We start from the raw sequence: 22,111 nt of genomic DNA, 5'->3' as shown, positions 1-22,111 counted from the left end.
CACTGTCTGTGGGTGCTGCAGGACAGGGCTTGTACTTTCACATCCCTACTTCCAGATAAGCTTGCCGCCTTCCCATGGACCCTGTAATTGTCTCTCCTAGAAACAGAGGCTGCAGAAATCCTCCATCAATACAGAACCCCTGCCTTCACTCTCTAAAATTCAGAACACTGAGTGCTCTTTACTCCCAGCCTGCCTCTCCAGGGGGCTCCCATAACGCTATTTTCTTTAAAAGTATCACATGACAAACGGGATGCTTCAACTCCTGACCAAATTTTCATGCTGCAGACTGCAGGGATATGAGTGCTCACACATCAGGGACTGCACAGAGAAGTGTTATTTCAAGTAACACTTAAAATATGGCTGCTACATTTTGTTCACTTTCAATACTACCATCTGAGACAGGAGCTACTGTGAACTTCCTAGGAACTCCCATGTCCCATTAGAACTATTTCTTAGAACGTTAGTTAACTTCAATAATCTGATGTTCTCATATGATGAGTAAGTAGTCGCTGATTAATCACAGGCAAATTTAATATAAATTAGTTTTTCCTGGTTCCGTGGAAGTCTCTGTTCATATCTCTTAGATGCAAAAGAAACATAGAGACCTGTAGCACTATATTACCTAAAACACCCTGGCATGTCTGAAGATTCTCCTCATTTGTGATACTTTCAGAGCTGGAGGGCTGCACCAAGAAATAGACACATATGTAAGCCTGGTTTGGTGTGTATTTACTTTGTTCCACTAAGCAAAACCAAAGCACCCAATTGCACACAGGGTGATTTTGACGTTAAGGCATGCTGTGATCATGGTTGTACAGACAGAAAGTTGAGCCTCAGAGCCTAAATAATTGCCTCGCTGAAGTCTGTGGTAGAGCAAGGCCTTAAATCAGCCTTCCCAAGGGTTGGCTTGCATCAGCCACCCTTCCTCTCAAAGACAGGAGCAGAGGAGACAAGCTGTCCTTTGCTGAAATTGGCAAACCCAAGCAGGAAAATAGCTGTGTGTGGGAGGGAAGAACACACAGCAAGTCTCAGGTTGGGAAAGTCCACTGGACATACACATGGAACCAGTCACTACAGGAGAAAAACCTCAAAACGAACTTCAGTGGGGCCTTATCTCACAGAATGGAGACAAAAGAAGACCAGTACAGTCCACTCCACACTATATGTATGATCATGTCTTGTTTTAGCAGACACTTGCAACATTTTTGTTTCTCGGCATATGCTGTGGAGTTCCTCAGAATCACTGCCTGGTTCAGCAGCCACGAGCCAGAAGTGATGCTCCACTGATGTTAATCAGCACAGATCACTTGCCTACAGGGGAACCACACTGAGACTGCCAGGCCCACAAACCTTTGGGGAAGTGTATTTATCTTTTCAAGAAGCATATTCCGGTAGACAAGAAAATGAGCTGTGGTAGCAAATGGTTTTTTCCTTTAGAAGAAAGATTTTCCCAGATGAAATGTGTCAGGCCATCCACTTCTAACTGGTTGAAACCCTCCCTCCACTCTGTCCTTTAGCCAAGCCCTGCTGGCATAAGCGCAGCAGCAGCAAAACATTCCCCACATCAGACAGGGAGTCCCAGTTAGATGCATGGAAGAACCCGCTTGCTTTTGTGAAAAACTGCAACAATCACATGGCTTGGAAAGTTGTGTGAAAATCCACATGTTGGGCCATGGCTTGCACATCTAACTCTGGAAACAGATGGCAGACTTCTCTTGTCACCTCTGCAACTGTTTTGTCTAAAACAAAACACTGGTGTCCCCTTTAGCAACATCCATGACCTACCTGTCCAAGTCGTCTGGTTGGTTAGGACAAAAGCTTTGCACTGGGAGTAGCTGTCGCAAATCTCCATGGCTTCATTAACGTCAAACACAGAGAGGAGGCAGCCCTTGTGATGGTAAGATGGCCAGCATCTGTAGTTCTCATCAGGAATAAAGGCTTCAGGCACCCGTCTGTACTCTGCAAATAACCACAGCAAAACAACAGTTCTGAAAGGTCTGGCAAACTGCTTGTTCTTAGCAGGCAAGGTTTATTTCAACAGATTAGGAGAGGAATATATGACACAAAAAAAAAAAAAAAAAGTGACTGTAACAGCCCTGTTTCACTTCCAAACGTGTTTATAGCTCTGCACCTTACTTTCCTGTTCCTTCCTTCCTTTCTCCTCACCTTTTTTCTTCCAGAAAGCATCTGCATATAAACAGTCTGTGCACAAAACAATTTCCCCTTCACCAGTGTGCAGAAAAGACCTTGGTTTTACTGGGATTTTAGGGGAAGAATGTCCCACTGAACCAACATCCCCACTCAAATGACTCAGCTGACTGTCCCACTTCCCAGGGAGCATGGCTGCTGGGGGAGCCCACCAGGCACTCCAGCCCTCCCTCGTGTTCCCAGTGGCACGCCATTTTCCTCCATCCCCTTTATAGGAAGAAGAAAAGACAGCCTTTTAATTAAGCAAACTTCTTTGTTTTGCTCGCTCAGATGAGCACAAAAGGGGAGTTGCTTGATGGGCCTCCAGGAGGAGGAAGGAAAAAAAAAGCATAAGGAAGCGCAACGGCTGCCTTGAGCTCCACACTGCCCGGTGCGCTGCTTGTCCCCTTGGCTGCCGTTCAGTCTCTCTTGCCTTTATGAGCTCCCCTTGTTCTCTGTTCACAGCTCCTCTTGCTTTCCCAGCCGCGTATGGGAGTTTCGTTAATGAATGCGCCAGCAAATTAAACTAATCATTTATAAACATCTCTATTTAGCTTCCAGACACACAAACAGACAGTTCTTCTCCTGTCGCTTCTCCTCCCACATCCTATTCAAAAAATAAATACATTCTATATGTCTTCTAATTGTATCTGTTATGGAAACCGGAGCTGCCCATCCTGACACACAGCCTATTCTTAAGACACTTTGATTCAGGCATTTTCTTCCTGACATTGCAGATTCAGCCTGCCAGCACATTTTACGAACATCACCAAGCCAGCAGACACACTTGCCTCCAGTCTAAACTGCCAGTATTTCAATCAGGAAAAGAATTGCACACCCACAAGCGCTCATTCACACCGCATAGTCTGAAACAGTGGGAAACAAATGCAGTAAATACACACTCTTTTTTTAAGCCTGTCTCATTAAAATTACTGCAAGACACTCACAAACAGGAAGAAACATCAGAGCTGATCATGTCCCACTTACATCAAAGGCAAAAATCCCTTATGTTAATTTAGGAAATGCAGACTTGCACACATGAAGAAAACTATAAAAGCCTAAGAACAACAAAAAAAATAGTTTCACATTGGAAACATTCATTTCACCTCCAAAAATACATATACACTCTTTCTGAAGAGGTCAGAGCATAAATCAAACTGCCACTGAGTGGATAGGAAAAACCTTTTTTTTTTTTTTTTTTTTTTCTCCTCTGTGAAAACATAATTGCATCTAAGTGAATAATATCCCCTTATCTCTGTATGGTAGCTGTTGAATACTGATCAGTGCCTGGCAGCCCAGGCAAGGAAAATGATGCATGCAAGTGAGATGCAAAAACACAGAGCCTGGTGAATCATTTTGGGCAGACTGGAAATGTGAACTGACAGAGGTGGGCCAGCAACAGCTGTGATGGTGAAAGTGGGGCCCTGGCTCATGGAGCAGGAGGGGATGCAGCCTCCAAGCTGGTACTTAGGGTGCTATACCCAAGCGGCCAAGGAGGAGGCAGCATGGCCCCTAGGGAACTGGGACAGGCAAGGGCGTGGGGTCATTCCAAACCAGCCAGGTTCTCCTGCCACCTTGGGAAACCAAAACAGGATTTCCTCAAGATACAGAGGACAGAAATAATCTGAAACTCATTGCAATGACAACCATGCACTGGTCTAAAGAAACTGTAATTTTATCCAAAAATCACCTTATCTTGAGTAGAGCAAGTTAGCTGCCTTCACACTCTGCACTGCAAAGGCAAACATTCTTGGAATCCCTTGTTTACACAGTCACAAATTAGGGAGCTGACCCCTGAGCCCAAATTTGCATGAGTTGAGAAGAATTACACTCTTTTTGAGAGGAGTCATTGGAAGGGTCCTCCTGATGGATGCCCCTTGTTGGAAATGCATACTGGCCGTGATCGAAGCCTCCTGCTGCTCCTTGCCCCTATCAGCCTCAGCCAGCAGGAAAGAAACCTCACTGCAACCAGCTCCTCACTCATGTCCAGATGTCAGTCAGAGGGAAATGCTCATGTGCAGAAGAGACCTAAGGAACCCAAACATCAGTACTCCTTGCTTCAGTTTAAAGGGCTTTTCCTCTCTTAGAGAAAACCTGCTTAATAAACTGCAAACAGAACAAAGCTTTCCTGAGCTATCACAGCACAGTACCTTCCCACATCCAAACCTTTTCAGCCCTTCATTTCTCATTTTTAAAATGCAGTAGAGCCTTTGTGATGTGCCTTACAGTAGATATGAACACAAAAACGCCATAGCATTTGTCATGTGTTATGGATACAAGGCAAGTTTATCAGACCCAACAACAGTTTCTCCACACCTTTAAATGATCATCCTGGTCACCCAAGCACAGTTACATGCTCAATTTAGCATTTCTCCACCGGGTTAGAAGCAGCTCTATCTCAGATGTTTGTCCTGCCAAGACCTGAAACTTACTTAAATGGAGTCCATGGAATTTGAAGGCTCACGGCAGTAAATCACATCATAAAAAGGTCAAAGTTCTGGTCGATTTCCAGACTGGTGGTGTTTAAAACCAATAAATACTTGCCTAATACTATAAATGCAGCCATAAATTTACACTTTTGCATACATATATGTAGTTTGACATAGAGTATATAAAGTCTGTTGAGGTAGTGGCAAAGAACAGATCAGAGATATGCAAGATGCTCCCCTATCACAGCAGAAAAAGAAGCCTTCTTCCCACCTACTGATGCTGTGAGGGCTGTAGCAAATAAAAATAATGCAGTAAGCTTGATCGTGATGTCGCTTACAGCAGATTTACTCCAGCTTAACATACAGGAGCTGATTTGCTGCTCACAGCTACACAAATAAATCCTACCAGGAAACATTTTTCCTGCCACGTAAATATTTTGAAAGTTCAGAATATCTTGCTATGCTGAATCTGGGCAGTTCTCAAAAGTTTTGTTTTGCCATGTTTTTTAATACTTTTTCAATGTTTTTAGAAGTTTGTTCCGGATGATCAAAACATGCTGTCTTAATGTGTCCAAAATCTTCTTAAGATTTCCTTACAGCAATAGCATGTCCTCACAACAGCCACGGTGATTTTCAAAGCGCATGCCTTCTTGAATGCATCTCAAAACAAACTGCAACCTCGCTGACCAGTGCAAGAGCTATAAAAGAAAGCCAGCACTTTAAAATCTCATTCTAAAATCTTTCCATCAAAAATCACCTATGTATCTATAAACATACTAATTTTCACTATACTATACTGAGTCATATAAAAAACTCCACAAGTATACTGTAAACTCTGTGAAACTGCCTGTGGTTTCCCCCCTTTAGGTTGTTTGAGTCACCCAAAATCTGACTTTAATCAGTCCTAATGACCGTTTATTTCAGCCACAGCAGCCAGATTGCACTTTTACTACCAACTACAGCTACCCGTTGGAAATGTGCCCAGTTTTGTAGTTATCACCTGCCAGTACAGCATGGGTCAATGACATCAATGCAGTAATGTTCATCCTTGAAAAGAAATCACATTACTCCTTCTCCTCCTTCCTCTGTTCCTCCTCTATGCAAAAAGAAACCAAAAAAACAAGAAACAAAACAAAAAACAACCAATACAAATCTCTAGCAGACAAATCTGGATTTTTTTTTAATTGCTTTGCTTACAAGTAAGCAGAAAGGGTCTTGCCAGTCATCCTGGTAAAAGCAGTACTGAATAATATTTTGCTATATGGTCCTGCTGACTCCCAGGGAGATTAAGGAGCACAGAATCAGATCCTAAATAATGTACTTATGCTTATTCGCACATTTCGTTTTCTGCTTATAATTTCCTTATGTCTCAATATCTTACATTTAAAGGTTCTTCCAACAAGAAGCCTTATGTTCAGTTGTGCTAAGAAAAGCCATTTTTGGTACATCAAAGTAAACAACTTGCTAGGTATATCATCTATATCTCTGCTTTTAATTGTTTCTAACAAACCCCACAGTTTGGAAGGACAGTAATGGCTGCCAGAATGTGGATTTGCTGCAAGACCAGGAGACAGCACTGCTTCTCTGGTGTGCACTTTTGTCCTTTGGCTGATTCACGCACACAGGCTGAAAGCAAATCCTACCTCTTTCCACATGCTATTGTGCTCATAACAGAGCTGTATTTAAACTGGCAAGCCTGCTGTCCCTGCAGAACAAATAAACATGGAGAATGATAGATTCAGTGACATTTTATTCTCATTAACATCGCACAGCAGGAGCCGCACAGACTGGGATACTGGGGCTCAAAGATAAGAACTGGGCTGCCCACGAAACAGCAAAGCAGCACTGAGTAGACTGCCAGCGCACCTTCACCTCTCAGCAAACACAAAGCAGCTTTACATCCCTGGGAACAAAAGGCAAAATGCACAAGTGCAAGATAAAGCAAGAAGCCAGGCTGGGAGGACTGCGGCCTGTTCCCAGCTGGGTCTTCACCAGAACCATTCCAGTCTGGGTGCTTTGGGCTGCCGCAGGACAGACAAATGGCTTCCAACAGTACGGCAACGACCTTGCAAAAGTTCCCCTCACACATGCACATGTGTCCAAACACACACACCCTGCTCAACTCCAATAATTCTTGGGTAGATTTACAATTTCCTAAGCAGGTTGCTATAGTGAGCCTGCAGAATATTTTCTCAAAACACTGTTGTACTGTAAATGTTTACGTACAGCATAACCCTGCCAAATTGTCTTAAGACAAAGGAAAACACAAAGTGTCTTTGCTTAATGTCCAGCCTTCCAGCCTCTTTTTTTAGCAATGTGACCATACTTTCAACTAACAACAGAAGTTTATTACGCTTTTCTGTGGGCTTGCACACCCTTAGGCCTAATAATGGGTCATCTATTAGCTGTAATGAATAACAAAGCTATCGGATTTACTAGTGTTAACTGATTTCACGCATTTCTGAGTAAATTCTGAACTAACCGAAAGGCTGAGGCTTAGCTTGACAGCCAGACACCCAGTTGCTACAAATCAGCATCACTCGATTGAAATAATACAAATTTTGATACTGCGGCAGGGTGTCACTGATGAGCGTCAGTAGGTTTCTTATTTCTTAATCTTGATAATCACTTTAGATGACATACACCAGAGGAAATGTATGGTTTCTGGTTTAATTCATTCTTCTGGATTCCAGCAAAAGAGACCAAGAGTATAAAGAATATAAAATATTTGCTCAGTGTTGTTTTAAACACTGCAATGTTCCTGTAACAACATTAACAGTAGTGTGATTTATGATTACAGAACACATATGAAGCTATCGAATGTCTCCTGCACCTCCACTCTGTTTCTTAGATACTAAAGCAAAGTCCAGAGTATAATATAATTTACAGCACTATAAAATGTTTTACAACTGAAGCACAGTGAAAGCTTAATATCCACAACCTTCTGTAATATGACCATGTCATCTTGTTAAACTTTCTTTATGGGAACACTAGAGCTGACAGGAGCTTTCCTCATGTCACTTCCCTGCCGATTATCAATATCACCTTTCTCACTTCACGTTGTTCATAGGAGGAGGGCTTCCTTTCAAAAACATAGGTTCAGAGAGATAACAGACTGATTTCTAAAAGTTTGTTTTAGTTACAGCCTTAGATCGTTTGCCCAAGATCATGATCTCCTCTTTCTTACAAAGAATTTACAACGCTCTATCCAAGACAATGGATAATTCAAAACATTTAGACCCAAGACAAATTCTGAAGCACCATTACTTAAACCTTTTATGTTGTTTTTTTAATTTAAAAAAAAAAGCCCACAAAACAAAATCTTGCAATTATTGGATGTGAACTCTTCTCTAGGATTTCAGTAAAGATCATCTACCTGGGAAAGGCCTTCCTTTGTCAAATCTCTTCATTGCCAGAGATACCGAGACAGTATTCTTTGTCATTCTATTTACTTGGAAGAGTGAAAAACTTCAGAGTCGGATACTCTGTAAGATGTCGTTGTCCAAAGCAAAACTGATGTGAACTTGTGTCTGCAAGGTCTTGGCACACTGGTGTACCAAGGTAAAGCTTTGATTAGCTTCAGTCTGGCCTCAGAACCAAACCACAATCTAGTTTTACTTTAACCTGACACTGGATTGGAAGACACACTCCTTGAACTTTCATTGTGCTACAGAACAAAATAAAAAAGGTTTTAAAAAATCCCATTATCTCACCTAAAATAGTTTACTTTGATTTCAGAGAGTAATGCAGGGTCCTCCTAGATCCTAAACAAAGTTGAAGCATGACCTGAGCTGACAGCAGGGGAAACAATTGTGGCTGTCCCTTTCATACTCCCCTTCCACTGCCAAGAGTTACAGAAAATATTTGACCTGTTCAGATGCTCAATCCTGGTTTTGCTGGTCAAGAAGTTAACTCAGTTGGAAACGTCTTCCAGCAGCAATAGGATGACCACTCAGACACTAGCTCTTTTCCAGTATTACTATACGACAGAAGAATTTCTCACTTATTGAATAATCTATGGACTGAGGTTATTAACTGAATGAACTGATATGAATTCTAGCATGGTATTATAAGTTCAATATTAGTTGAGGATAGAGTGCACTTCGGATAAAAGTGATAGAAATAAACAGGTAGGGAGGGATGTTTTACCCTCGTAATATGACTTCATGCTTTTCTGGCAAGCAAATGAGCCTTAAAATAGAAATAAACTACAACCTCTTTTCTGTTTGGTTAAAGTAGCCTTAGAACAAACAAGAAACAGGCCTGCACATCTTAAAGACATGGCAGCTAAGTCTGAAAACATATCTCATCTAAATGTAATTTCCATCAAGATATCTGATGTCTCAGGCCTGCCATTGGTTGAGATCTTTTTTATATCAGGGAATTCAGCATTAGACTCCTAACCTTTAACTTAGTACCCTTTTAGATTGGTCAAATACAACACACATTTGTCTAGCAATTTTCAGCATCTTTGCTCAAGCTGCAGAACAGCTTCTCCCGAGCCCATGAGCCACATCCTAAAAGTAAAAGGGGTTTCTTCCATTGGAGGGTATTACTAGCTGTGAAAAAGGACAGATTCTGTGTTGTATTATCCAGGACTCTATGGAATTAAACTGACACAAAAATGTGTAATTATTGTAGGAGCCAAATACAGATGGAGCACTGCTCCATATTAGTAGAAACTTGCACTGTCACATTTACTATTACTGTCCCAAGCTATCTTCCCTGAGATGCTTTACAGACATGACAGACCTCTAAAATTCAAAGCTTCATATTGTCCTGATACGGCAGTTAAACCTGGAATCAGCCAGCATCACAGAAAAACTCCAGCCCTCCTGGCACTTCTTCAACAAAGGACGTGTTTGTACTATCGATTGTACTGCTGAAAATAATTCTGCTGTGTTGACAGGCATCACTCAGCACAGACCGTGATGAAAAGCTGAAAATTAGAAAGTTAAATGAACACCTGCAACAATTTTCCTGCCAATTTTACAACAAAATAAATATTGAATTATTCTGATAAGTGGGTCAAATTCATCCCTGGTGTCATGGCCCTTTGAGGTTAACAGCGCTACGATAGGATTGAATTTGGCTCCCGTGTCTCTTTCACAGAGGGAATGCTTCACTGAACTTTTAAAAACCTTCATGCCAACATTCATCTTCATTTAGAACCCATCTTTTCTTCTTTACTGTGCTTTTTTGCAGCAAAACTGTAATTTTCCTATCAACTTGCAGTCAATTATGCTGACAGTTTGACATGAACATTGTACATACGCAAAAATAATTTGCAAAACAGCTTTTTCAATTGTTAGGCTTAACAGGAATGAATTTCCATCATACATAATATTCTCTGACATGCACAATTCCACAACCTATCCTTCCAGGAAGAATATGCATCCTTCCACATCACAGCTGCTTCAATAGCATTTTACATGAAATAAATAAATAAATAGAAAATAAATAGAAAAAAACAAATACAGTAGGGGAAACATTGGCACAAGTTGCCCACAGAGGTGGCAGATGTCCTGTCCCTGGAGACACTCAAGGTGAGGCTTAGGGAGGTTCTGAGCAGCCTGATCAAGCTGTGAGTGTCCCTGTTCATTGCAAAGGAGCTGGACTATATAACCTTTAAAGGTCACTTCCAACTCCAGCGGTTCTGTGATTCTATGAAACTCCTACAAGCCTCAGAAAATCCTCAGAGGGTTAGGGTATCTTTATGGGATTTCTATTGCAATCTTGGTGTCTGGGCAAGTTCTAATGCTCCAACAGCAAAGTGTGTGTATGCGATTAAACACATTTTCCACAGACCCTCTAGGAGAGCCAGGCTCTGCTGGGCTTCCTTCTACCAGTGCAGCCTGCTCATCTCAATGCAAACCCAACCACCACATGCAGATGCAGAAGGTGCCCAGGAAGCAAAAAGCAGACAATTGATAATTGTGTGCATGACTTCAACAGCCAGTATGCTCTCTGTTTTCTACATATTTTCTCTTTCAAACTTCAAGTACCAGCCAAAGCAGTGTCTTTAATCCTTGGGTTCGAGAAAGGATACTTTACCAGATTTCGATATCCGGGTAGCGTTCTGCAGGTACTCTCCACTCTTATACAGATTCAAAACTCTTTCTAGTTGAGCAGCTGTTTCATCTATCCCCCACTGAAGCTCTCCTTTAAAAGCACAGAAAAAGCATGATTCAGATGAGGAGCAACCTTCACAGAACTAAGGAGAGGCTGCTTTCAAAGTGAGGCTGCTCCATGACAGCGCTGTGATGTGGACATGGAGTCCATCAGCTACTACAAAGTGACCGTGGATCAGACTTCATATCAGATGTGAGCTAGGCACGTCAAATGCTGACTCATTCAGCTGGGAAGCCCAGGCCCATGGGCAGAAAACAGTGTTGAGCTCCCCAGATGGGATGAACATCAGCCAATGCAGGGAACTCCAAAGGATTTCCTTGTTAGTAGACTGGCATCATTCAATTCCCAATGGAACACAGTACAGCACAAGCAGACCAATGTGCCAAAAGCCCTCAAAAGAGAACTGTGGGTGCACACAGCTGCACTTGTCCCAAAGGCACTGCCCTGGCCATCAGTAAAGGCCTATAATAATTTCACTTGCCTCTGGCTTCTGAGGTATAAAAGCACCAGCATTACCACTGGTGACAGGCAAGTAAGCATCCTGTTGGCAGTTATGAATCCCCTTGTTAGAGGCAGGGACTCTCCAGACACCACAAGGCCACAAGGAGCTCTGCACCAAGGACCAAGCTCTCCCTGTGGAACAGAAGGCAGCACAGCTTCTCACCATGGTGAATTTTCTCTAGATTGCTCCTTGGGATAAATGTAGAAACTGCATTCATGCAATTCACCCCTGCACAGATGTGCAGAAAGAAGCACAGACCTCTGTCAAGCATAGTTAATATCTCACAGTGGGATTCATGTGCTATGCAGGGCCCTTTATGCCCTTTCTGTATGGGGTGAAATTTATCCTGGGTAGAAAAACAATCTGGTCTCCTTACAGCAAATATAAAAGCAGCATCCCCTCACACCCCACATGCAATAGTCACACCAAAAAAAGAATAACTTGGTATTACCACATCCAGTGTGATTACCTGTGGCGTTGACTATCTTATCCAATAATGGTCTCAGTGAGGGCGGTGCGCTGTGTGGCAGAAGATACGTGAAAAAAAACCTGGAAAGGAAAAGTAACCCATGTTGAAAAATTAAAGAGATTACAAACATGGGATAACTACTGAATAATGTAAGGAATGAAATTCGTATTGCTTGTAAGCCACTGACCTATTCAGGAAATAAAATCGTATTCTATAGTCAAATATAGCTGAGCATATTCACACAGCTGTCTTGGCATAACTAGACCAAGCTGCTATACACAAGGCTGCCTTGTAACTATCTGTAAACGTTCCGTTAATGCAGAAATGTGCTGTGAAGCCCCACAGATTGTAACTCCTAGCAGAGCTGTCTGTACCCTGACAAACCGCAAGGATGCCATCAACCTCAGAAGTCTCAAGGGCTTTTCAAGGCGTGAAGTGCATAAATCAGATTTCTGCTCATTTCAAATAACTGACTGTTACTTTATTTTCTACAGTTTTTCTAGACTTTAAAATTAACAGGGAGAAGAAAACTTTCTTTTATTGTTTTCATGCCCCTGCAATTCAGAACATCTTTTCCATTCTCATAGCTTATCTAAAATCAAGACGCATTCATGTGGATTGCCATGTTTGGATGTATTCTCTCCACATCATCGCTTTTAATCAGAAAAGAGAAAAGAATATGCCCTTATTTAACATTGCTTGAAGTATACTTAATTTCACATTGTTCCTTTAAGTTTCTATTTCTCTTCCAATATTACTAAACATTGTAAACTCAGTGTCATAGCAACCTAAGATAGAGACAGACAGTTCAGGATCTGACAGTATAAACAGAGCTATCGGGCATAAATATTAGGTAATGAGCAGAACATCAACACAATTGGGAAATTGCCCTGCTTTACATCTAACCTGCAAAGGAAAGTAAACGTTTTCATATACAGAGACCACACTGTCAAACAAAAACCCACAGTGAGTCATACACGGGAGCAAGACTAGCAGATGTCTTATATAAGCACAGATTAAAAAACTGAGTTACTGATAGCAAAAATTGATCACAGGCACAGGTATTATTGAGTTGACATATTCCACTTACACAACGAATATTTCCTTGAGATTTTAACTCCCTTCTAATCCCTTACAAAAATAATATTTATGATTTTCCCAAGCGGGATTATCTCCAGGTAGGTTTTCCTAACCATGGCCACAAAACAACCAATGAAAACAGACACAAAAATCTAAAGAGTGTAGGATAACATTTGTATTGAGTAATCTATCTGGTGAATTTTACCTCATTTTTTCTGCTTAGAAAATAATCACAAGCAACCTCAAACTGATTGAGAATAGCTCTTTGCAAAATCTCAGTAGCTGCCATTTACTTTCCTAAGTGCTGGATAGATGCAAGTCACAGAGCTTATTGTTCTTCTGTGGCTATATAGATATCTAACTTGTCATGCTGTCTGAATAGCTTAATTACATGAACATTTGTTATTCAGAGTGTAGGGCCAACCTCCGTATCTAATACTAGCCCAGGCTGCCAAGGGACCCATCCAACCTGGCCTTGAACACCTCCAGGGACAGGGCATCCACAATCTCTCTGGGCAGCCTATTCCAGCACCTCACCACTCTCTCTATAAAGAACTTCTCCCAACATCCAACCTAAATCTTCCCTCCTTGAGCTTAAAATCTTGCATAGTAGATTTTTTTTTTTCTCCTCCATTAAAGGAGGAAAACTCCTTTAATTATTTACCTCATAAAGAAACCAAGTAGATAGCCCAATTGTGTTTTCAAGGTTAGGGCCCACTATGAAATTTCAAGAGTTTTATGCATTGTTTGCCATTCCATTGCTTTCAGCTAATACCTAACAACAGCACAAACAACCCCTTTGCTGAGCAATGACAGACACTGCTCTTAATCTCTAACTATATGACAAGAGTGTGAAAATAGGAAATTAAGTAACGTACACCTAACGAACTGAACATTTCACCTTCTAGGACAGGTGCAGAGTTTGTTGCCAGGTCCATCATACATGGTTGCAGCCTCCTGCAGCATCAATCTACTGTTAAATGAAGAACAGTCACATGAAGCAAAACTGGAGGCTGAAACCATGGGGATATAGTGCATGTTACACACCAGGAAGTACTGTAATAAAAAATGACTGCTTTCTTCAGTGAGACCAGCAACCTGCCCCAAGCTCAGTATACCACAGACACATCTTCCTTTAAACCTGAGGTGAATGGATGCCTATTAAATGTTTCTTGGCTAGACCAGTAAAATGGTCTTAAGTGAAAGCTAGCTAGCAAAGCCAGATCCTTTAGCCAAGCAAGCAGAAACAGAAAATTTTGCAGGACACACTAAAATCCATGCTACACAACTGCAGATGGCGGTCATATGGCACAGCCCATTTCAGTGTGGTCAGCTAATGCAACACACATGCTGGTGAGCACCCCAGGACCAAAGCAGACAACACTCTCTGGAAAAGCCTCTCCTCAGTGTGGTCTGGCAAGGAGCGAATGGCATGATATTTGAAAGGGAAGTCTTAAGAAATGAGCACACCATTATGGTATTGCTTTGAGATCCTCCACCCTCATATCTGGACAGGAAGATGGATGCTTCAGCCAGTGGCTTCTCTCCACACAGCTGACTGGTCTGCCATGAACTGCCACCTCCACATCCCCACGTCACAGGCACCACCACCTCAGCTGGTGGTAAAAAAACATATGGTGACCATTACTCACACCAAAGAAGTGCTGGGAGAACTGTCTCACTACAGAGTTCATGGGACCTCATCTCTGCAAGTGCTGCTGCTGTACTATTATAAAAATGGTTATTTGTGTGAAGAATTCACACTGGAATTAAACCAGTGTGAAATTAGACTAAGTGGTGAATCACGCTCAAAGCATGCAAAATATTCCCAGTTACAAATGCTATGTTATGGTATTTTCCCAAATGAAACAATTATTCATAGCTTTTGGATAACAGAACCGAGGTAAGATGTACTCATAGACATGAATAACTCTAAATGATGCTGCAGGCTTCTTGTGTGTTTTTAATTCTCTTTTACCTTACAGAGAACTGATCACGTACCTGTAAGCATTGTAGAGATTCCTCTTTTCATTCATGTTTTGGCAACGTCCCTCAACAGAACAAGGCAGAGTGAAGTTTCGTGCTGGAAACTCCATAAAGCAGTCACTGTTACTGGTGCAGGAGCTTTCCTCAATACTGGCATCATCCAGATCCGTCACCTTCAGCTCCCCATCCACAATCACAAACTGTCGAGGGCGAAAATCCAGCAGTGTCACAGAGCCAAGAGGAGAGTGAGCCAAATAATGCAAAAGCCGAACTAAGCTGAGACATATCTGAAATGCAAAAACACGGGTACCTAGCATTATTTTCTCAGCACAGAGTGTAAAAATGAAACCACTTTAGCTGAAGATAGATTCATAAACACATGACTTAATATGGGCATTATAACTTATCCTCAACACCAAATATTGCGACTAAGGTATTTTTCATGGGATTAACATAGTTGATTGTAAAGCCCTTGGAGACTTGAAACAAAAATAAGCTTCTTTACCAGTGCTTTCCCACACTATTCTTGAAGCATGGCTCATTGTTGCTATTCTTACTTTGATAGAAATAAAAAGCCTTAACTTTTAATAACACATTACATACAAGCCTCGACCATGCAGTCTACGTTTCTGCTCTGTATAAACCCTAGGTCAGGAATTCTGGCCCATATACTGCGCTCCTACAATCAAAGCTCAGTTTGCAGACAGCATCTGTGCTCCCTCTGTATTGATCATGCCCTTTGACTGATGTTACAATTATACATATGAAGGTTCCCCTTGTGTTTCTCTTTTCCAGTTGAGGAGTGTGTGTACCTCCAAGTGCCACTTTAAAGCTGGGGTGGGAGCCCTGCACAGATGCTGTACTTTTCAGTTGCTGGAAACTCCAGAAACTTATTAGACAGCAAACTCAATGAAAGCTGAGCTCAGTCCCCTTACCAAAGCACTGTTTTGAATTAATGCAAAAATAGCATTAATATAAACACAATTAAATATTGGGATTTTTACCCTATATATTAAACTAATAACAGGTCTTATCCAGCCTAGCACGGTTTTTACTGTTTATATATAATTTTGTTTTTTGTTAACATACACTGTTAATGTCACATATATGGAAGTACTCAAATCAAAATTCAATCTCGGGACATAAACAATATGCCCAGGGGAGCACCTAAACACGTACTTCATGAGAAAGCAGAGGCTGAGCATGTCTGGAGCTATACTTCACAGACCACATGTCTGTGCGACATTAGGACTATCCCCCACTTCTATAATCACCTCCTTGCTTGACCGGGCTAGAACATTTATCCTACTTAAGTGATACCAAAGTTTACACGGTGATAGCTGTCCTGTGAATGAATACAGGCACAGTGATGGGATGCCAGAGCTGACCTTCCTTTCCTCCCTCTGAAAGTACACTGAATTCCTGCACGCACTATCCTGAAATACGCAGTATTAGCCAAAACCAACCTATAATGCACTTATCTTCAATTGCCAACAAACCCAGAATTTAGTGTGGATAAAAGTACAGGTTGTCATCTGATATGACCATCTTTTCTCAAACCCAAAAGACACTGCTCCTGCACTGGCAACCTCTCTGAGCCCCTATGGACTGATGCTCCGCATACCTACTATGAGTCTGGGGCATGTCTTACATACCAATATATTTTATTTCCTTTTTCTTCTCTGTGCTAGTTGAGTCCTAGACAAGCTACCAAGCATGAAATTATCTAAGACAACTCTTCTTAACCTCCCTTTGTAAGTGCTTGCTCAGAAAAACTCATACTAAGGGAAGTTTCCCAATTCATTTTACTCATCATCTAAAATATATCTTGGTAATTGACTGGGTACACAGATGCCATCACAGCCCGTTGGTGGCACTCTGTGGATGAGATGAGACAAAGACAGCTTCTACTTTCATGGAGCTGTGACAAGCACCTCCACTGTTTGTTACAGACATATTTCTTCCAGGACAAGGGAGCTGAAACTGTGTTTCCTCATTGTTCCCAAACACAACTCAGAAGGCAGCATGGCCATAGGTCCCTACCTGATAAACATCTTGCACACCCAGCCTTGAGAACACCAAGTGTAACAGTACAGATGTAAGTTGTAGCATACCACAGTCTCGGAGCTTAGTCAGGGGCACTTTAATTCTCTGCTACAGATGGAGCCATACAGCCCAAAGTGTTTTAGATGAAAACTATTGCTGCCTTGAAACGTCTTGGGGAGTTAACCTCAGTCGACTAGACAGCCCAGTGTACACTGACTGAGACAGCACTGTCTTGATCAAAGCATTGCTGCAGTCTGGCTTCATTTTGGACAAATTAAGTGTGACCTTCGTGCTCCTGGTAAATTGCCAGCGCAGTGGACAAGCCGCCCTTCAGATCTGTGTACATTGCTTTCACTCTCCCCCCGTAAAAGACAAGCAGAACAGGAAGTGGAAGAAAACAATTATAAAACCAACCTAGGATAATAATCAAGATAGAAAAGTAACATCCTTCTATTGTTTAAGTTCCAGTTGCAGAGCATAACACTCAATGCCAAGAACTCTGAGCCATGAGCTTTAAAAATAAGAAACTTTTGCAGATATGATGTAAAAGCAGACAAGCCAGCTATGATTAGATAACACTGACAGACAAAACAGAAAAGCATATTAAACACTGCAGAAAGGGGGTGTTAAATTGTGCATCTAAATTAAAATGTAATCACAAGCAAAGCAAATGCTTAAGAAATGTGAACTATACCAATTCATATATAACCTGTGTTTCACGCGTGATGTTTTTTTCATGTTCATCGCTCTCTTGCACATCCCTTTTAAACAGTTGTTACTTACTCGAAATCTGTCTTCCCAGGAAGTCTGCAAAAGCTGAATCATCTCTAAAGGTGAGCCTAGTTCGGTGATGGCCGTCAGCGTGTCTGGGATGTCATTGCTATCTTGGTAACAATAGCCATAGAGCTGAAAGAAATCACAGTGCAGTATCAGCGTAACATATCTTGGCATGCTTTCATGTTTCTCAGAGGAAGAGATGCAAAGTAAACGTTTCTTACAAAGCATTGAATTGCCTTGAAGCCCTCCCCAGCAGCTTTTGGATCCCCTCATTCAAGGAACGCTCTCTCAAAACCCCAAAGGAAGTTCCTAAAGCAGCCAGCACAGCCCCTGTGGGTGTCACACCGCTCCAGGGAAGTAAAGTGACCATACATGATTTCATATCAACAAACATTTAAGGAAAAAACTAAATTATCCATGAATGTAGAAACAGGACTCTATCAGAGGTAAATTAACTTAGTCTATGTAACATCTGGCTAAAGAAGACTCAATCTTCTTAAAACTTCCCTAAATAAGACTGCTTAAAAGACATCACAAAAATCTTTTAATGACATTTCCATAGAGCTACTGCTTGTGCAATGACTGTGCATTTCAGTGAAATACAACTTGAAATGCAATTGAAATACCAGAACTTATCTTTTGCCAGCCAGAAATTGCCTCTTGCTCTACTTGATGGACTTTCATACGCAGTGCCATTAAACGAGGACAAATATTTCAAACTGTTATCTGCCAGTAGATTCTGCAATTTAAAAGAATTTAAATGGCAATTTCGGCCATGCTCCAGCTCCTTCTTGCATTCACTTTCCAAGGACATCTGAGTGATTAATTTCCACTTGCACAAATAACTGCCCAAGAAGAATATTTAAGGGCTGTGGGGAAGAGCTGGCATGCTTTATATGGAGCGGGGCAATGTCTGCCACAGCTACAGGGACAGGCTTTATACGCCACATGCCAAGCCCTGGCAGAGGCAGTTAAAAGAGCCTGATAAGGAACTGACTGCAACTTCCCAGCCAGAAGAGCATGCGCACGAAATAAAATTAAATGTAATCTCTGCCCCCAGTCAAATAAATTTAACAATAAGAGGGCCAGAATGGAAGGCAAAAAAAAAAAAAAAAAAAAAAAAAAAAAAAAAAAGGCAGCTTCAGAAATTACCCTGGTTCTATTCAACTCTGCTTTCCCAGAGTACTCCATGTGTTTTTTTCCAAACCACTTTTAGCTCTACAGAGCTTGGTGAAGCTGAGGAGGGCCTGCCCTGTGCTGAGGGACACGGTACAGCCCGGTACAGCCACAGCTACAGAAGTCAGGCTCATACACTGCAAGGCCACCAGCAAAGCCAAGAGCTGGAGGAGTGAGAGTGGCCACTGACAGCTGCTGCCACAAGCAGCTCTGGGTACAGAGCACGCTCCTACAGCTCGTGACACTCACAGCCAGAAAAGCAAAGAGTGAGGCTAAGTCAGCAAATACGTGGCTTGTTCCGAACCAGGCTGCTGGCTCTGACTGGAGCTGTCAGCATTTCAATGAAAAAGAGCATACCAAAAACGCAAGTGAAGTAAACAGTTTTTCTTCTTGGTGTAAAGATGGCACTGCATTTCAAAACAACAGCTTAAACACAAGAGTTTAACCTAAACAGAAAAGAGCGAGAAGATTTTATTCTAAGACGCGCCAAAAAGATCTTGGCACTGATGCACAGCTGAGAGTTTGGGATGGATGTTGATTGGAACATTTGAAATGGGAAAGCAGACCTTCCTCCTTGCAGCCACGGCAGCAGTGACTTCTTACGCCAGAGCCATTTGGTTGGGATTTGGGTTTCTCTGACACCATTTTTGTACAGTTTTTTTTACAGAAATTAGGAATTTGCGTTCAGCGAGCTATTGTGGATGGCCACATCAACACACATCTGCTTAAACCTTCTGAACAAAAAGAAGGAAACTGTATGAAAACATCTAGTGCACTGGCTACCAGTGTTCAGAGAAAGCCACAGTTTTCAGCTCAGAGGGATCGTGAGCTGAAAGTCCGCAATTTTTACAGGGTATTTCACTTCCCTCATTTGTGACATCAGACAGAAACACATCTGTGAGAATCAGAATCAAACTTCTGCTCCTCCACTGTGAATTCAGCACTTGTCTACAGCACTCAGTGTTACCCACTAAGAAAAATGCCCTCAGGGGAATGAAAAGGGATAGAGACTGGGAAACAACACTATCACAGTTAAGTGTTGAGTCACAGCAACAAAGAACACAAACAAGACATCAGTCTTTGTTAGACAGACTCATGTTTGTAAAAACTATTCCAAGAACTGAAATTAGGAAGATAACAATTAAACATGAATTTGATTATAAAATGAGATATGCATATATCCATACACATAAAATACGGATAAATCAGTCTTACTACTTATGGGCAGATGAATGCCAAAAAAGAAACGAATTCCAGTGCCTACTCATATCTATTTTATCTTGATACACAAGTTGCCATAGTTAACAGAGTTTCAATTTGTTCTCAGGGAACCAGAACTTTTAAGCAGCAGTTTTAATTGGGCAATCAATCGGTACCTTGGCAAAAGTCTTTGCTGCCCAAGCACCTGAGCATTTGGGGTACATTTCACTATTTTATTGCCCATCTACTTACTTCAGAACCTGAAAAGTGCCTGATCCACACTGGGTTCCTTATTCTCAGAGTATTTTCTTGCACGAGTACTGCTGAATTCATCAACCATGCCAGTGAAACACAGCACCGAGCAAGTTTGTGTAGGTCTAGCTCAAAAAATATATAATCGAACCTGAGCTCCTTATTGCTTAAGTAAAACCTCTCCAGATGCAGTGCTATTACATAATTATATAGAGTTATAAAAGCACAGAAGTTTGAGATATAAGGGATTTATTGGGCTGTGTTTATGCTTTTCTAAATGAAGTCATGAAATGAAAAGCAAAAATGTACATGTAATTATATGGTCATATTTGTATGTGCAATTATGATGATTACAAACTGGGTATGTCCCAACAGCCAATTAAGCATCTAAAACGGTTACATTCATCCCCTCCTGATAACCAACACCCAGAACGCAGTCGCTACCAAGTACAGAATATATAATAGAAGCAAAATACTCAGAGACAGTAATTCTCAGCCCCTTCATTTCATAACTGGCTTGTTAATATGCACAGAGGTATTACACAAAACATTTCATTTCTTCCCCTTTTTTATTTGGCCTATGCATTTCAAGGCCTGAAATGAGACAAACAGGCTTGTATTCCCAGACAGCGAGGTAAGAAACAGACAGTTGGATGCACATCATGAAAAGAAAAATAATAACCCAGGGAAATCGAATTTGGCTGGAAGCAGAAGATGATCCAAAACGCCTCCTCTATCCGAGATCCAGTCAGGCTGGACATCAGCCTCAGCGTCACAAAGCTGCACTTTGGATATATTAAGGAATGATGGTTTTCATACGCTTTTGCAGCATGGTTCCAATTAAATGAGTGGAAAGAAATACAACCCACATCTTTTTGATATACCCAGCCACTACAGTTAAATGCCACCCCAATATATTTTTGTGTAGGATCTAATAGCAAACAGTTGCAGTACTGGGATTCCTCGCTTTCTGTTTAGAAAAAATGGAAGCCAGCTATGAAATGTTTAGCTGTTCTCACATCGTGTGCCGTAACTCATTTAGGGCAGCCCTGTTTACTGAATTCTCCCTGGACTATTTGGGTTTCCTTACTCATAAAGGCTCAGTCCTGTGCTGCTCTGTGCTCACCGACCCCACAGCAGGGCACCCCCCAGCAGCAGAACAGCACCAAGGAACCACAGCCTGCTTCTTTCACAGCCCTACAAGCTATAGGACAGAGGTACCCTACTGGACAAGCCAATGGGATAGTGAAAGCAGAGGTCAGAGCCTGCACAAAAGATGACAAGCTTACCGAATAAAAATACAAAATAAAGGAGCTTATTAAACTGTCATCAGCAGGGCAAGGATATGCAAACAACAGGCCCTCCCACATTAGCAAGACATCCTTCCTGGGTTTTTGTTTATTCTTTGGATGTTGATTTTTTTCTTTTCCCCAGAAAAATAACTGCTTGGGCAGAACTACACCTCAGGAACCCAAGGTGCACACTAGGACAGAAGCCAGCAGCCACTGGCCCACAGGGTCCAACTCCCCCTAGTCAGCAGCTATCCTCCCTATAACTCAAAGCACTGTGCTGTTTATGCAGTTTCACTGAAAACCATAGCACGCCATGAAGCTTTCCCTATGCCTTCCTGGTTTTCAGCCCTTCATGCTTGTGTTTTTCATATTCACAATCCTTTTGACGCAACCAATGCTTGGATCCACCTGTCATTCCTGGAGCATTAAGATGGCACCTGAAGAGCATGACATGGGATTTACAGACACTAGCTGAGAGTGACATCACTAAGACCTACTGATCTCCCAAGTTCTAAACATTTTTCTATTGCTGATTGTATATATATGTAAGTATATACATATTTTTGTGCATATGTGCAATTCC

General features: G+C 41.6%; 1 protein-coding gene across 2 annotated transcripts in view; it reads right to left on the bottom strand.

Annotated features, from left to right (window-relative positions):
* PKDCC (protein kinase domain containing, cytoplasmic) overlaps positions 1-22,111 on the bottom strand; it is a 31,460-nt gene that overhangs the window by 1,865 nt on the left and 7,484 nt on the right. Inside the window, exons 2-6 of one of the 2 annotated variants that reach the window (XM_015857386.2) lie at positions 17,615-17,737; positions 14,801-15,072; positions 11,720-11,799; positions 10,671-10,778; positions 1,786-1,959 (exon numbers count right to left, since the gene is read on the bottom strand). In XM_015857386.2, coding sequence (XP_015712872.1) covers positions 1,786-1,959; positions 10,671-10,778; positions 11,720-11,799; positions 14,801-15,072; positions 17,615-17,737 — 757 coding nt within the window. The other variant, XM_015857387.2, reaches the window with a different exon arrangement.

The sequence above is a fragment of the Coturnix japonica genome, chromosome 3 (assembly GCF_001577835.2).
Source record: "Coturnix japonica isolate 7356 chromosome 3, Coturnix japonica 2.1, whole genome shotgun sequence".
NCBI lineage: Eukaryota > Metazoa > Chordata > Aves > Galliformes > Phasianidae > Coturnix > Coturnix japonica.
This window is presented reverse-complemented; position numbering and strand designations above follow the sequence as displayed.